The sequence below is a fragment of the Acinonyx jubatus genome, chromosome X (assembly GCF_027475565.1).
Source record: "Acinonyx jubatus isolate Ajub_Pintada_27869175 chromosome X, VMU_Ajub_asm_v1.0, whole genome shotgun sequence".
Lineage (NCBI taxonomy): Eukaryota > Metazoa > Chordata > Mammalia > Carnivora > Felidae > Acinonyx > Acinonyx jubatus.
In genome coordinates, this window is record NC_069389.1 from 17629423 (window position 1) to 17647445 (window position 18023).

Below are 18023 nucleotides of genomic sequence, written 5' to 3' on the forward strand. Positions count from 1 at the left end.
GCAGACCCTGCTGCCCTGCACCAGTCTCCAAACTACTGAGACCAGGTAATGAGTTCCATTGTGTTGCAAACAGGGCAAGTGGTGTCAGTTGTAACTGTCCTTTATCCCATGGAAATCTACATGCCAGTGTCCAGGGTTCTACAGATCTGGGTCCTGAGTCACCTCCATCTTCTACCAAGCTGGCTGGAGCATTTGTGCTTCTTTGGTCTCAGGTCTAGTCCCTGAACACTCTATCGCCAGTTCCAACTCCCTCCCACCAGCTCACCTGCTCAGCCCTCCAGATCTCTGTTTTAATAGAAACCATCCAGGGGTGCCTGGGTGGCTCAGTCGGCTAAGCGTCCGACTTCAGCTCAGGTCACGATCTTGCAGTTCGTGGGTTTGAGCCCCGCGTCGGGCTCTGTGCTGACAGCTCGGAGCCTGGAGCCTGTTTCAGATTCTGTGTCTCCCTCTCTCTCTGACCCTCCCCCGTTCATGCTCTATCTCTCTCTGTCTCAAAAATAAATAAACGTTAAAAAAATTTTATATAAAAAAAATAGAAACCGTCCAGATAGCTTCTGTGTGTTTGCTATGGAGAGGCTCTTAAAGCAACTGCCACAATCAGCTCAAAGGCTCCTTACTTTCACCCTCAAGAGCACTTTACACCCACACAGGTTGTACCAGGGCCTAGAACAATAGCTCTGCTGGTCAGGAAAACAAATGAATAAAACCTTGAGGCAGTTCAGAACCATGGCAAAACTCATCTTTATCCTAACCAAGTGGGGAGAAAAAAAAGAGCATCACAAATCAAAAGAAATATGACTTCACTGGAGAGTGAAAAATCTCAGGATAAAGCCATTTTCTTAAAAAAAAAAGTGATAGAGCTTCTGTAACTGAGTTGAAGTGGGGAACATTTTAAAATTGAAGACAAAAATTTCTGGCAAACAACAGAAAAGATATTTGGAGAAGTCTTTTTTCTTTTTTTAAATTTAGTTATCTGGAAAACAATAAACCAATCCTTTGTCTTCTGGAAAAGGGAAAAGGTTATGAATCATGATAAGCCAAACAGTGTGAGAAATAAATCATCTTAATTCTGAAGGCCACAAAGCAACATAAAGAATGCTCTTCCAAGAAAATGTAGAGTGGAAAAAGTAAAAGGAGAACCAGTTGTATTGTATTGTATCCAATATGTAAACTCAGAGGAAAAGACTGGAAGGGTAGCTATCCAAATGAATGTTATGGTAAAATGGTTATCTTATGAGTGATTATTTTTTATTTCCCACCTTCTATTTTGTTGTTATGGTATCTATACAAATTTATTTTTAACACTTACAATTACATCTTACCATTTGAAAGGAAGGATATTTCCATTTACATATCAGTTTAATCATCTGCCATGATTGATATCAATTAAGTTTAAGAGAATAAAGGGCATATTTCCCAAATATGGAACTGCTAATATTGATTTGATTGGTTGCTAAGTGATTTAAGGTCTTCTTTAATGTGTTTACAACTATAAATTTCCCTCTAAGCACTGCTTTTCCTGCATCCCACAAGTTTGGTTTATTGTATTTTTTTGTTTGTTTTTCTCCAAGTATTTTCTAATTTCCCTTGTGATTTCTTCTTTGACTCATTGGTTATTCAGGAGTGCTTATTTAAGTTCCACACATATGAATTTCCCAAACTTCTTCTGTTACCAATTTCTAATTTCATCCCATTTCTAATTTCAACATACTTGACACGATTTCAATCCTTTTAAACTTATTGAGACTTGCTTTATGGCCTAACCTGTGGCCAGTCCTAGACAATGTGCCATGTGCACTGGAGAAGAATGTATTTTTCTGTTGTTGGGTGGGAGTGTTCTATAGATGTCAATTAGATCTAGTTGGTTATAGTATCATTCAAGTCTTCTATTTCTGCTGTTTGGAGGTAGGGCCTTTGAGAGGTGAGTAGGTCATGAGGGCAGTGGAGCCCTCTTGAATGAGATTAGTGCCTTTATAAAAGAGACCCCAGAGAGCTCCCTGATCCCTTCCACTATGCAAGGATACAGTGAGAAAATAGCCATCTATAAACCAGGAAGCAGGGTCTCACCCGACAATGAATCTGTCAGCATCTCAATCTTAGACTTCCCCACCTCCAGAGCTCTGAAAAATAAATCCCTGTTTATGAGCCCCCCCCCCCCAGTCTATGGTATTCTGTTACAGCAGCCCCAGAAGACTAAAACAATTTCCTTGTTATTTTTGTCTCTTTCTTCCATCCATTGTTGAAAATAGGGTCTTGGTCTCCTTTTATTATTGTTGAATTATCCATTTCTCCCTTCAATTTTGTCAGTTTTTGTGCCATGTATTTTGGGGGTCTAGTGCTAAATGTACTCTTCATCAAATGTCTGGATACGTCAATTTGCCCTCCTGCCAGCAGTCTCAAAATCAGCCCTTGAATCAGCATGAACAACGGTGATGCATAATACTTAACATTTAAGAGTAATGAACACCTTATGCTCTCTTCTAGCAGAAATGGCATCTCATAAATATGTCTTATCTGTACCTAGATAGTCTTAGAAAAGTAAAACCAAATAACTCTTGATAATTAAATGATTTTCTTCTGGTTTTACAAGGTTTTCTCCCCTTTGAAGACTATGAACCAAAACTGATGTCTTCCTTCATTTTTCGGTTTCCCAGAGGAATAATGTTATAATCTGAATTAAAGTCAAATTTCTGAGCCCTTAAGTGATCGTGGTCAACACTGTTACTTTCAGACCTTGGAAGGAAGGCTAGTCTTACTCTTAAGTAGTAATCTCCCTGATAATAAAAGGACGTGGGAAGTTTACAAGAACGCATTTCTAGGGACCCGCAGACTTGCTATGGTCAGAGCACCTGTGACATTCTTCAGACATGCCTTGTGTGTGCATGATCTATCAGGTGCCCCCTAGCCTTTGAGAAGCTATAAACAAGAAAACCAATACATCACTTTGGTAACTATTGTGACCACATAAACAGAAGATGCCAGGGGTGGAACAGAGTGCTGGAAGAAGGCACATCTCCTCTATCAGGCATCATAATAGTTCTTTTCACATACACAAAATCCAGAAGCAAGGCTGGTTGACTGATGCGGTGTATGGGATTGAGGCTTACTTGAGATCATGGTGGTGTATATGGCTACGTAGGCATTGCAGATCATTTGAACTCACTCTCACAGCCCTACCACAGTGTTTCTCAGAGTATGGTCCAGTGCCCACTGGTTGACCTCAAAAGTCTTCCTGATGCAAAAGCACAAGTGCTTTCCTCAGTCCTTAACAGCAAATGGGGATTTGGCCCTTAGATTTTCACTTATATGCATGTCCAAAAGCTATTAAATGGGTTATTAAGAATCACTAAAATGTTGCCTATTTCTGAAACCCTGGTTTAGTACCTAATCATGAAGTCTGCTGCCACACAACATGTGGCCATGCTGCACTGTCCAACACAGAGAAGAATTCCTGCAGCTTTTTCAGAACGACAGTTTCTTTCTAGTGCTTCATCGGTCCCAGGACTTTCAATTGCTGCCCTTTGTGTTCATTAACATAATTGTAGACCTAAGGCTTTACCTTTATTAATTATTTTTATTTGATATTTATTTTGTTCCTCTCCAATTCTTTGTTATCACTGAGTTCTTTTATTGCTGGAAAAAGAGAAGAGATGGTATGGGCTGGTTGTGGGATCTTATTTTGCTCTACTCCAGAAGTTTAAGAATATTGCCCTAGAGGAACTGTTTGCTTTCACTAGACTTATCTATTAATGGTGTTCTGGGCATTCCATATGTCCAGAGGCTAATTCTAAGCCTCTGTTAAACTATTCCATTTTCAGCACCTCCTTCAAATTGTCCCTGACCCAAAATCATCATGAGTTCTCCCTCTCATAAATCATAACATAACTGCCTACTTAGGGGGTCATAAACAGCTGTTGGATATCTTGAATCACTGAACTGTTGTCTAATTCTTTAATTGCTGCCTTTTACCTTTTAGAGTATTTTATTTTATCTTTCCACCAAGACTGAAGTATCCTGAGAGCAGGGGACAAAGGTTGCTATCTATATATCTTAGCACAGAATGAAGCAAATGGCCATGGTACAGAGGTTCTTTACTGAGCATCTGTGGTCTGATCTGAGGATTGAGAGGGAGCAGAAATGGACACAGAGTGTTGGACACCAGCCCTAAGCCATCCTCCAGGTGGTGGCTTCTGACTATGGACATGGGGGATTCCTGATCAAGCAGCAAACAACAAGCATGGGAGTACTGGAGGGCTCTTGGTTTTCAGACATTGCCGCTGGTCCTGTCTCTTCCTCTGGCTCCTGGGCTTGCTTAAATTACCATCTGGCCACCTTAACTCACAGCCAGGAGAATCTTGAGAGGTACGTGACTGAACACCCTACCCTGCCCCGTGCCCCATGACTATACCAACCTGGATTGGGGTCCCATTTGGGACAGTACTGTGTCTCTTGGTCTTGACTCAGTACATACTGTCCCTGTGTTGCCTGGCTCTGGTTCCTGATTGGGTCCAGGCCCTAAGTCCTTTGCCAAAAGCCATTCCTGGTCCTCAACTGGCTAGTTACCGGCCTTTCTGGTTCCTATCCTGTAATGTTTTTAACCAATTTCTGTGAAAAATTCTAGCCATGGCATAGGACATGGAAAGAATCTGAAATCCTACTTAAAAGGAGGCATTGATCTCAGCTGGAAGGAGATGCCGGTCTATCTTACATGTCTAAAATATTGTAATAGTTATAACCTGGACTTTGAGCCTTGAGTCTCATGGTGTTCACAGTGTTTGATGCTATGGACTTATTCACTCAAACTTCAAACAACAATCTGTTTGATCGAATCATTGAATTGGACATGGTGAGGATAGGTAACAAAATGGTAGCCCAAGAAGGAGGAAATCAATCCAACCAGTGAGGGGCTAAATGATGGCTGGTCCAGGATATTTACTCCTTATAAGTCCACTGAATCAATCAGTATTAAAAATAAAATGCTCTCCCTCTGTGACCACAAACCATGACCATGGAAGTCTCAAAATCTGACGTATTTGCACGAGAAGAATTGATAAGTCAAAAGCAAACCAACTTAATACCTCTCCTACAAGAAATAAAGATCATTCCTTGGCAATGTCCTCATTTAGAATTCAGATCAATTATTCTGACAATGTAGGTTCTCACATTCTTGTAAGAATAAGGAAAAATAGGCCTCTCTGAGTGGTTTTGCATTATTGGAATTGCTTCGTGAGAGAATAATCATTAAAGTCTTCTCTAGGAAAAATGAAGTAACAAAAATTTGTCCTGGATGTTTGGGTAACTTTTTAATATTTTATTGAGTTGATATTGTTCCCCATTACAGTACCCACAGATGCAAGGCTGCAGAATCATTGCCAGATAATAGTACAAGATCCTCTCTGAGCTAATTTTATTTTATTTTATTTTTATTTCTAATTTTTTTAATATTTATTTATTTTTGAGAGAGAGAGAGAGAGTGCAAGTGGAGGAGGGTCAGAGAGAGAGGGAGACACAGAATCTGAAGCAGGCTCCAGGCCCTGAGCTGTCAGCACAGAGCCTGGTGTGGGGCTCAAACTCATGAACCATGCGATCATGACCTGAGCCGAAGTTGGACACTCAACCGACTCAGCCACCCAGGCGCCCCTTCTCTGAGCTAATTTTAAAACAGCATTCCTTTGAATCTTTGAAACCAGGTTCTTCTGAAACTGTAACTGGGGTTAAATTTAGGTCTACATGGATTTCATAAAACCAAACCCTTTAAAGTTTACATTAAAGATTCATGTATGTAACTGGCCTTGGTTGGATGATGATGATGATAAATATTACAAAACATTAGTCTCCCTTCCCCGGGCTTTCTTACAAGAAGGTCCTGCAGCTTTGTCCCAAGCATATTGGAGTATTTCATCTCCGCCTGGCTATATAAGCAGGACTGAGTGTAATGATGTTCGCCATCAACTTGTGTCATTCTGTCATAAATAATGACAAGTGTGTGTAGCCACACTTTGGGTCAAATCTGCTCATGTAACTTTGTTCCCAACCAGGTTCCTGGGATTCATTCTAGAGTCATAGAGTCCACTGTATTTTATTTTTACTCCTTTGTTCTTTTATGTAAGCATGCTGAAAACACTAGATACTGTTCTTTTATTTTAACTCAAAACAACTCCTCCTTCTCTGTACTATAAAGTAATCGTTTCCCCAGAACTAACTTGCAAATGTCATTGTAAGTCAGCATAAACATGACACAAGTAACATTGCCATTACACATGGGATTACCCCAGAGAACATTCTGTCCTCTGTTATGTCTACAGGAGAAGACACAGCAGGGCCCCAGTGCTGTGCCTGTACCTACATGGTCAGAGGACCTCACCCTGACACCCACAGGGAGTATGTCATCCTTCATAAGGTGCAGTGGGAGGAAGAGGTGAGGCAGAATAACAAGTAAGTGACAGCACTAACTTTGAAGTCACACCTCTTCTTTAGGGTGCATGAAAGATGGGGAAAATCAGTCTTTCTAGAAGATCCATCTCAAGAATGAGGGCAGTAAGTGGGTATCAATAAGGCTCAACAGAAACAATGGATATGATGCTCTTCACACAGTAAATGGCACATGGTATGTGATTAATAAATGTTTCTAGTGCTCAGGACATGATAGCTGCTCAGTAAATATTGGTTGAATAAATGAGTAACTTGATGAACAAACAAACGAATTAATGGGCAGTCAGCCAGAAAAATACCTGTTTTATCATACCTGAAACTAATACAACATGGTATATTAATTATACTTGAATTAGAAAAAATAAAATAAAAATAAATTTCTCTGTAACAGTAAAAAAAAAATACCTGTTTTATGTTATCAATATAGATTCCTCTCTTCTAAACTTAAACTTCTGCTTAAGGAATGGAACAAACTGTGCACGGCAGGATTCAGTAATGTTAGACAAAGTAGATTTGCTCTCAAGCTTTCACAGGAGAGTTGGAAAGGAAGGCCAGGCCAGTTCCATACGCCACCTGGTGGCAGAATTCGCAGGCGGGTCCGCATGTGTCGGGTCTGCAGATGGAGGGCAGGGCGGAGCCCTCACCAAAGGGTCATCATTGAGCAGATCCAGTTAAAATGAAAATAAGGTCACAGGCCCTGCCTGCACTGCCTCTTCGGGAGGATGGCAGGTACAGTTTTGCGCCTACCCTTCCCTCATGCACATTTTGAGTCATCACTGGGTCCTCTTGGTCCGCTTTGCACACATCTGGGTTACTGGTTTCAAGGCCTAAACTGGTCCCTGCCCCCTTTACACTTCCAGACCTCCTCAGCACCTTGCTCTTCTTATCCCCTTCTCAGGACTTGCTCATCACTCTTTGTGGCATCTGGGTGGGGAAACTGAGGCATGGAATGAGGGAGGGCTCCCTGGACTCCACAATCGAAAGCTCCTCAAGGCCTCCTCCCAAGCATCTCCCCTCCCCCAACCTTGTCCTCCCCCAAATAAGAAAGGGGTTGGCAGGCAGACATCCTCAATGGCCACAAAGCTTTGCTTTCCCAGAAAACCTCTGCACGATAAAAACCACTCTAAACTGAAGGACCTGGCGCTTAATCAATGCTTCTGGAATTCCAGACTCCTGTGGAAAACTTCCTTCATCCATTTTACAGTGGTCTTTTTAAGAGGAAGGAAATAATTTTTCACTCACCTTCTTTCAACTACTGCTCAGCTTTGGGGACATACTTCAGTTCACTTTTAATATTCTGGATCTCTGATAGGTTGACCGCAGGTCCTGGAAATTTCTTCACTCCTGGAATTGGCTTCTTCTCCTCATCCGAGGTGGGAGGAGCACCCTGAAGAGAAAAAAGAGAAAGAGATCAGCTCACTGAAAAAGGCATTTGGTCTCTCTGTCAAAGGATAATTCTAGCCGCATTCCTGTGCTGTTGAGACACCCTCAGAGTCCCAAGAAGATCTCCTAAAGTCTGTGGAGGAATATGGAATAAAGTTGGAAGAAGAAAACAAGTAACTTCCACATGACTTAGAAAACACAAGAGTACTGTTCAATGTCTGATAACTAACAAAAATTATGACTAGTTAGGATTTGTGTTTCCAAGAGAAGCACCTTACGAGATAAAATTTAATTTCGTATCTTAGGATCCTAATATGCCTGAACAGCAGAGATTTGTAGAATGTTTGTGCATGGTTGGCTCTAGCAATGACTTCGTCCAGGAGTTTAACATTTTTTTTGTTTGGGGTGCAGTAGCTGTCAGCCTTTGTTCCAACAACATCTCCTGGAAGCATAAACAAACTGACACTGACATAAGCAAAACCTTCTCGAATGTGGGTGGGACAGTATGGGGCAAGAGGAGGCCCACTTCTCTCTTCCTGCTTTGGGAACTATTTTAAATTCCTTATTATTTAATGTTTTTATATTGTTGCAGCTTTAAGGCAGGACCACATTCTATACTTTTCTTTGTGGCTCCTCCAGAGCCTGGTATCAACGACATGCTTGCCGATTTTTGTTTAGTTCGTTAATCCCAAGAATGTACCATAATGACAAATATATGCCTCTGTGTACATACACCAAACATACATATTAACAGTGACTAAAACAATAAGATCAGTTGCTGTGTGTGGCTCCTAGAACTCCAAAGTCATTACTGCAGAAGAAATTGCTTGTTAGCTAGACGCCTATGCTAGACATGGGGAGCATATTCTCCAGCCCTGGAAGGAAGGTGTTGGAGGAACATTTGATCACTGTGGCAGCCATGAGAGCACGCCTGTCGGATCAGCTTTCTGCTAGGAGGGTAATTCAATAACAGTCCCAGCTGCCTCACCCTGCAACCCACCTGCCGCACCACGCTGAGGTCACACTTCCCACGGCTGCTCGTGGCCAATGACTGAGTGCCACAGGATCCTAAGGCCAGCCCATTCCTGGGAGACAAGACTCTTGAGGAGGAACTGCGGCTATAGAATTGTCCTTAGAACAGCAGTGAGATCTAAGAGGTTTCACTCCAACTCTCTGTCCCACTCTTCTTCACCCACATCATGGTCTAACCACCTTCCCATTTTTCCTTACAAATGGTTTCCCCAGTAAATATTTTCCACATCTCAGCCCACTGTTGTCTGCTCCTTGGAGGACCCACTGTTACATGGTCACAATGTGGGACTGGAAGGGCTTCATCTGCTCAGCCAACAACTGAATGAATGGTACAGTTCTAGGGAAAAGGAGTAAAACAATGCACATTTGCCTCTGGTTCAAGCCCTAAGCCCATACTTGTTGCCAACCTAATCAGGCAGCGATGTGACTTGGGTATTAAAGCTAATGCTGTTCTTTGCCCCCATCTGGCTCCTACGTCTAGTTCTCAAATTGTCTAGAACCTAAAGGGAAAGGGAAGAGACTGTTCAAGATTCCCAACCTCAAACCAATTATTTTGTAGGCATATCCTTTATAGAATTGCCTATTTGAGGGGTAAGTACAAATATAAAACATTGTACATCTACTGTTCTTCTATGAAGGGCTGATAGTTTTTTCCTATAGTCATTTTCTTTGAACCTTGGCACAGTACTGATGAAATAGCTAAGATGTAACCCACACAAAATGATAAAGTAATTCAGTGTAGACTGTGCCTGTTGTAAATATCTGGCAAATAGTATTTCCTCAGGCTGATGTACACAGTCATAGAATCAGCTTCCTTTTGTCATGCACACACATTCACCATTTATAAATGGCGATTTAGAAGCAATAATGAAAACTATTAAACATCTACCTGGAGGACCATGTATTCCAAAATGTTCTTTCCTAGACTTTTGGAAAGAGATTTTAAACAAGGCTATAAAATGGGGCTTTTTAATATGTGCAGCAGTGAAATGAAAAATTTTTCCTCACTTATGAATGTTCTGATGATGGTTAGGTGGGTAGATCTTAATAAAGAAGCATGAAGAAGAAAAATGTTTCCAATTCTTTCTGTTAAGTTCCTGGGTATGTCACCTTCACTGTGTTTGTGATATCAAAATGCGCTCTGTTGGCACATTTAATATGTAAAGCCAATGTGTATAGTTATGTCTATGTGCAAAGACTTATGTGAACATACACAGAAAAAAGGATGATAATATTTAATATTAGTCACTTTCAAGTTATTAAAACCTCAGTGCACTGTGTTTTTTTAATAAGGTAAGACTTTCAGCACTTGATTTGGTATGGTCACATATAATAGAAATTATAAGTGGATATATTCAATAAGTAGATATGACATTGACTCAGGAAGGGGTTAATGGTGGTACATATTCTTAACTGAATCTTCTCTCATCTTTTAAAAAATTGGGAATCGATTCCATTTCTTCTATAAATTTATTGTAAGAATTATAATAAATAAAGACATGAACGAGCAAGGTTCCAGATGGCTCCATCTGGCTAATATGTGGTACTTTTTTTTCTTTTGTACGTAGATATTTGAACTGAGAAGGGACATGAAAGATATTCTTTTATTGAGATAAAGAGAGCTTGAGAGAAGGTTTATCAGCCCCTGCACCTTTACCAGTGTCAGGAATGGCTGTTGTCAAGGGAAATGTTCCCCAGGGTGGGGGTGGGGGGGTTATAGAGTATTTGTAAAATTTGGCAAAATGGTGAACCATTTTCCAGCTATCTTGCCTTCATTTCCCTCTTTACTACCACTCTATTGAGTTTTCCCCTAACCTCATCTCTGTGGGGCAATATAGTCTGATGTGCTCATTCATGCTTAGACACTGAGGACTTACTAATAACAGCAAACACAATGCTAGCTATTCTAAGTTACATATGCTAACTCATTTAATCCTCACACCAACCCTATACATTTGCTATTACTATTATCCCTGTTTTATAGTTGAGGAAACTGAGGCCTAAGGCAGGGAGGGAAGGAGTAAGAAAATTGCCCATAGTCTCATGGCTAGGAAGTGTGAGACCAGAATTAAGTAGTGTGTTTGCATCTTGTAAAGGGACAAGGTGGAGAGGGAAATAATTAACAGAAAGTACCAACATGCTATTTTCTGGCTTAATAATGATGGAATTACAGTCAAAAGAGAGATTTGGGAAGCAGAGTGGAGCCTTGTCAGTACCCTTCAAATCGCTTTAAACAAGCAGCTGCCTTGTCTTATCCAAAAGATTGGCCTTATTTATTAGGATTTGGCTGCAAGGCCTCTGTGTCAGGCACATGCCAAACTGGCTGGGCTGGGCAGAGGGAGGGTGTACTCCAACTCTGTGAGCAAAGCAAAGGGCTCCCAGAGACCATAGGTGGGCTGGAGACCCAGCCAGCACTCGCAGGCCTTGTCAGAGGGCCAAAGGCTGGTCCTGGCTTCCTACTGGGATACAACCTCTTCACGCATGAGATGGGGGAGCTACTGGCTGTGATAGAGGTGGCCTGTTGTGTTCAGGGATGGTATGTTATGATCTCCATTTTATACAGTGCTTATCTTAATGCAAGGCTAGGCAACAAATCCCAAAACTAGGTAAGTAAGCATTTCCAGGTTTGCAAATTAGGTAATTTTTTAAAAGTGTGGTTGTATGAGTTATTTATTTATTTATCTATTTATCTGTGTATTTATTTATTTATTTATTAAGAGAGAGAGAACACATGTGTATGCACAGGGCAGTTAGAGAATCCCAAGCAGGCTCCATGCTGTCAGCGTGGAGCGTAACTCGGGATTCCATCCCATGAACCATGAGATCATGACCTGAGCTGAAATCAAGAGTGGGACACTCAACCAACTGAACCACCAGGCACCCCTGTATAGGTTATTTTTAATTCAGATTCCATTTTTGCCTTCAAACTATATGACAAAAGGTGGCAAACCCACAAAATCCTACTTAACTCACCTTGTAGCCAAGCCAAGCTGCCTAACTGCTCCCCTTGCAATGTTGTTTCCATGAGAAACTTACTCTAAGGTCCAGCCCAGGCCTTGAGTCATCAGATCCTCCCCCTACCTAAGATCCCACAAGTCCTGAGAGCTCATTTCTGCTCATACAGTAATGGAATACCATTCTCAGCTCCACCCTCCCAGCCCATGAGCTGGGATATAGCCCATGAGAAAGATATACCTCAGTTCCAGAAACACTTCTGGGGTCTCTGGATCTCTGTGGATACCTCACTCCCTCCATCCTGTGAAGAATATTGATTAGCCATTTGTACATGTGGCTGGTGATAAAGTAAGTGTTCACAAACAGGCTGTATCAGTTCTTGTCTATTTTAGAATGTGCTGGAACCATCAGACTGGGGACAAGAGTGAGAGCAAAATGTTTTCCCAAACCCCTAACTGGGACACTTGTGAGGAGGAAAGTACCAGTTGTACAGAGAACTGAAGGCCATCTGTACCATAGGGGAAGATGAGATGCAAACCTCCAAAACCACTGTTACATACATCAGTTTAGTGAGGAAAACGGTCAAGCCATCTTCTGAATGACTGCCATGGTAGTGACAGACACGGTTTAGGGAAACACAGGAAGAAAACCTAATTACAGATACATGCAAGTGTGGGAAGAGTTCCTCTGCCCTCTCTTCAACCTCTCCATGCCTTTTTCTTACAATATGCAAAATAATAGGCCTAGGAGTCCTTCAGGAAAATTGGATAATTAGATCAAATGATGAACAATCATTTATTGAATGGTTGGTAGGCTGTGCTGTGTCCATTATGTCACCGACTCCTCTCAGCAACCCTCTGAGGAAAAGAGTGGATCGTATTTGGCAGACATAGGCTCAGAAATACTTGATTAAAGTCCCAGAGGGAGAGCCCATGATTATGAGTTAACTGGATAGCCAAGTCAGTAGCATCAGAGTTTGAGATTATGTACCATAAGAACAGGGTAGTGCTGGGTTTTTTTCAACTTGTAGTTCAAACTTTTTATTCATCAAAGGTGACCTAGTGGCTGAAATTCCAGAACTTGGTGATATCACTCAAATACTCCCATCTCCTTCTTTGAAAACTTACCTTTCTAATGATAGGAGGCTGGAACTACTAACTCGGGACCATATCAGGAATTATTTACGGGGGGCGGGGGGAGGGGGAGGAGAAAGGTTAGATGAGGGACAACCAAAGTTTTATTAGGAAACTTTGAAATGGTGATAGGTGTTCTTTGGGGGCAAATACCAAAAAGGTCACCTACAAAAGTTCAAAAATAAGTCTTTTTAGAAAGATAAAATACAGTTGGCTATGCCCTATGGCTTTGTTGAATTCCACTTTCCTTGTCTTCTGCTAATGACATGCTCCAAAACCTGCATTTTTTTTTTCAGAATTAGACCTTCCAAATTTCATCAGAAAAGTCACAGTTGGAGAAGAAATACAGACCTTGAGGAAGGCACCCTTCTCTATTTAATGCACTTGTTATGAATTTTAGCCTTCATTTCAGCCAAGTGGGCATCTGAATTCAGAGGAAAGGTAAAGAATTAGAGGGAGGAAAAAAAGACAGAAATTGATAGACTCCCTTGCAAAGTCCTCTTTTCAAAGGAAATACACAGAGATTGGGGCTTTTTGTTTGAATCACAAGTAATTTAATGTGCTTATTACCTATGCTCCCACTGGGGTTTGTCACTCATCAGAAGCTGTACTAAATACATCTTGCTCAGTTCAGAATAAGTTCCAAGTGAGACCTTACCGAGCTAGTGACTGTTGCCAGACCAAAAGCATGTGAGAGGCTATGCTTCTCCCACCACACACACACACACACACACACACACACACACACACACACACACTATCAACAAACAACATGTTAAACTCAGCATCTTCAAGTAACTGTGCCAAGCCCTTAAAGGGCTAAAGAGAAGTAAGGAGCAGTGTGTTCCATGGCTAAGTGAGCAAGAGGCTCAAAGAAATGTATGTACTTTGTGATGACTCCTTGACCCACATCCATTCATGCCTCCCTTGTCCTGGAGAGCTGACACTCGCCTTGGCTTTGCCCCACTCTAGTCAGGAGTCTGGAGGAGAAAGGGCTGAGCTCTGCCACTAAGTTTTCCTCACCTCCTCCATTTCTGGAGTACACTCTTTTCTTCTGGGGGGTTGCCCAGCTCCCGGCCGAAAGGCTCCCATGGGGATGTTGATATTTGCCTAAAAGAAAAAAGCAGGGAAGATTTAACTCAAAAAAAAAAAAATTAGGAACTTGCATTGACACTTGGAGACCGTAATCACTGTGATAAAAAACGCATCCAAAAAGTACATCTTTAAATCTTTTTTCCTCAAGAAAATTGCAATAATGACAGTACAAAAATATGCAAAGGGAAATTTGACTTCCATTTATTACAGATTTCTGGTACTCATCTTTAGGTCTGTGCAGTGATTTCACGATTCCCTAATGGATAGAAGAATTTCAAGACAGTTTGTTCTAGCTGTTGCCCTCCTGTGGCACTTTACATTTTCCTCTCCCTCATATGAAAAAGGAACACATAATGATAGGAAAGGAGGAAACAGCATCCTCAGAAGCCATCCCACCTTAGCCCCTCCTTCAGGTTCCTTCAGATTCACCCTAGGAGGGGTGCACTCACACCTCCTGAACCCCTTCCTCCTTTCTGTAATGTCCTATGGCTGTCCTGGCACTTCTGTGGTCTCTGTGATTGACACTCCTCTACCGTCTCCCCAGCACACCACTGTGTGGGTCAGCACATAAGGAGAGTGCTGGAAAGCCAAGTTCCCTGGTATCACACTTCAGAGATTCTTGTCATTCATTAAGATAACACGCTAATCTCCATCCCCAGTAAACATAAAACATCTTCTAGTAAACATGAAATAGGCTAAATGTTAAATTATGTGAGGAATATATACTGACACAGTAATTTGAATCTGGGGGAAAGAATTTGTAAATTTTAATTTTATCCATATTTCATCTGATATCAAAAGGCAAGAATGTTTAATGCAGACCAACCAGGAGCATCACTCACATAAAACAAGCATTAAAACTTCTTTTTTAAGATAGAACCTAATTTTTTCCACTTAAGATAAAGTGTTGCCTTATGAATAACTGGATACGTGGACTTGAAAAGTTGAAATTGCACTTTGATGTTATGCATCAAAGTGATGCCTGAGCGAAGGAAACAAAATATTTTACTACCTTATGATACAGTTTGGACAATTTGGGTACCACATCCAACAAAATTACTAGAAAGTGTGGTAAGGTCCATTTGGAAATGCCTGATGTCTGTTACTAGGGGAATGTTCAACTCAAGACACAGGAAATATACAGGGTCCATGTTCAGGGAACATGGCAGATCTGTGTTCTCCCAAGAGAAGGAAGTGACGTTTTCCCCCTAGGGTCTTTAAAACTTACTTTTGTACTAGAATAATGCTGATCCCACAGAAAGGAAACAGACCCAAAGGTTTGTGGCGGGTATCAAGAGAGGTAAATCACCATTCCTAGGGCCACCAAGCCAAGAAGTATTTTTGATCAGTGTGTACTATATATGTCAAAATATAAATGCAACACAATCTTAGAGAAATACATTTCCTCTAAAAGCCTAAGGCTGAACCTTCTATGCTATTCCTCTGTTTATTGGAAATATCAGTGGCCTAGAGTGGGAGGAGGGAGGAGCATATGACAAGGGGGAAAATATGTCTTATGCAGTGGCAAATGTGGTAGCATACTTCATGAATTCCAAGATGCACCTCTTTTAATACCCCCAAAATCAAAATGTGTCTTATAACCAATGGTTTCTTAAATATTTAATTGGCACATTTGTTTTCTTTTTTAGCAGGACATAAAATAATGGTATTTTACAATTGATAGTGTCTTAGATCGGATGAAATATCATTAGGGTCCTGAAATAAGATCTAAACAATTTAAGACCTGAAGAAGTTTATCCACATTGAACCAATGTCTATCTCCATTTCTACAGTTTGAATGAAAAAAGGGAAAAGTCAATATAGGGACTTTTGGGGAGAAGGTTAACCGGTTAAAAGTTTTATTATATCATCACTACCCTGACCCATTTATTGAGTATCTACAGAGGGTGTCTTCCTAATAGTGAGTTGAAGTTAACATAGTTTCTGAAAGACTTGATTGCTGAACTAACCTATTTAATGAAGTGTGTATACTCTACAGTAGGTTGTAGTTTTCAGTAAAGGAACACATAAAGGTCATCCAGGGTAATGTATTTGGTAAAGCACATGCTATGGGAAACCACCTTTTCCTGCTTAGAGTTTAATTTTAGCAACGCATGTAGCCTCTCCATGGTAAACAGGTGGCTTATGCTAGTGAAAAGAGCCCACTGCAAGGAGTTGTTACAGATTCTCTGTACTTGAAAAAGTGACAACTGTTCTGGGTCTCATCTTTCCCATTTGTAATATGAACATTAGGCTTCATCAGTGGTTTTCAAACCTTTCAGCTATGGAACCCTTCCTTAAGTAAAGTATTGTGAGAACATCTAAAATGCAAACTAGGTGGAGGTAGAGCTGCTCTGGCTAAGGTAGTAGGGAGCCCAGAACCCTATCTGATTCCCCCAAACCCTGGGCCATGACAGGTTCTTTCAAACGTGTTGGGCCCAATCTGACAACCCTTGATAGAGATCATCCCTAAGTGGATGAGTACTGACATGTATTTCAAACGTTTGCTCTTCCCATTGTTAAGTCGTCTGTCATTTACTTTAAACTAGCATAGACCATGTGATATTTTATATGTTCAGTTTGGTTTAAACTACAGCTCTAGAGAATTCTATTGCTCTGAGAGTTCATCCTCATAGGGTGGTGGTTGGATGGTAGAATATCACTAAGACCACATTCCCATGATTGCTACCCCAAGTCTTTCTGTTAGTCATATGTCCACCAACACCTGAGGTTTTGATGTTTGAAGAAATGTCAGAAATAAGAGGCATGAGCTTTACAAATGGCTCTTACTGATGAAATTAGAGGTTAGGGTATGTAGATTGGTTAAAATATTTTAGAGACAATCCCCACCCTGCTGAACAGAATGTAAGAACCTGATAGCCTGTAGATTGCATCTTTAGAGACAGAGCTCAACGAGTGATCCCTAAATGGCCTGTCTCAAGCCATCAATAATGAGGATTTCCAACATGAGTCTTTTATGTGAGGTGACAGTCACTTGGAGTACGTAAAGCGAAAAGAGCTAAGGCTTCGTGGAGCTCACAGACAGCCTGCCTGGATGGTTTCATGCCTGCTTGCTAACAAATGTGTGTTTAACAAATGCCCATATGTGTGGCAGAGTTGGGCCTAAGACTGGCCTTCACCTTAACCTGGTGTGATGTTGGGGACAGTAACCCCTCCCCGCACGCACCGTTCACTACACGCTATTTTAGCCACCCCCAAGCCCCAATTCAGACTAGGTCCTACATCCTCACAACAAACTTCTGAGGTTCAGACTATCACCTTTGTTTCACTGATGAAGAATCTTAGCCTCAAAGAAGTTAGAGGATTTGCTCAAGGTCACACAAACAGTCTGAGGAAAAGCCAGGATTCCAAATCAGAGCCACCTCACCTTAGGGACAGACAGTTTCACTCTCTCAAGCCCTGTCCAAAGAGCTCTTTTTACTTGGCCAGAATGAGCTCTAACCACTCTAAAATTCTCTAAACTGGTACAAAAATTGCAGGCTTCCACTTTGAAAATGGCCATGGAAAATGGGCGTGCAAAGTGGATAATTCAAAAATAGGTGTCAAAGAAAGGCCACATTGAAAAATGAGCCATTAACTTGCTGACTTGATGCTTTTTAATCTTTAAGGCATCACTCAAAAAACCAGGAACCTAAATGGGTTTTTTGACAGCAGATATAGACAGCATCCAAAGCAGCCCAAGAATGCGTCAATTATCCAGTCATGAACATACTCCTGAAGGGAGTGTCAGAAGAGTGCTTTGTAAATGATTAGAGATGTTTCATTAATGTAATTGTAGGGTGGTGATATTTGAGTGACAAATTATACACTGAATTATAGCCATAAGAAAAATTCCTTGTAACTTGAATTTGATAGAAATATGTAGATCTTAGCTGTCTTTTTCATTTCATCAGCCAGAGAATTGTGTCATATTCTTGCTTTTCACCGACTAATTCTGTTTCAACACAAATAAAATACTTTCTCAATGATTAA

At 41.0% G+C, this 18023-nt stretch overlaps 1 protein-coding gene across 2 annotated transcripts in view; it reads right to left on the reverse strand.

The window, feature by feature from the left end:
- SMPX (small muscle protein X-linked) overlaps positions 1 to 18023 on the reverse strand; it is a 53801-nt gene that overhangs the window by 23740 nt on the left and 12038 nt on the right. For both annotated transcript variants that reach the window (XM_015080926.3, XM_015080927.3), the window contains exons 3-4: positions 13959 to 14045; positions 7675 to 7819 (exon numbers count right to left, since the gene is read on the reverse strand). In XM_015080926.3, the coding sequence (XP_014936412.2) occupies positions 7685 to 7819; positions 13959 to 14045 (222 nt within the window). In that variant the 3' untranslated portion in view covers positions 7675 to 7684. The remainder of the gene's footprint in view (positions 1 to 7674; positions 7820 to 13958; positions 14046 to 18023) is intronic.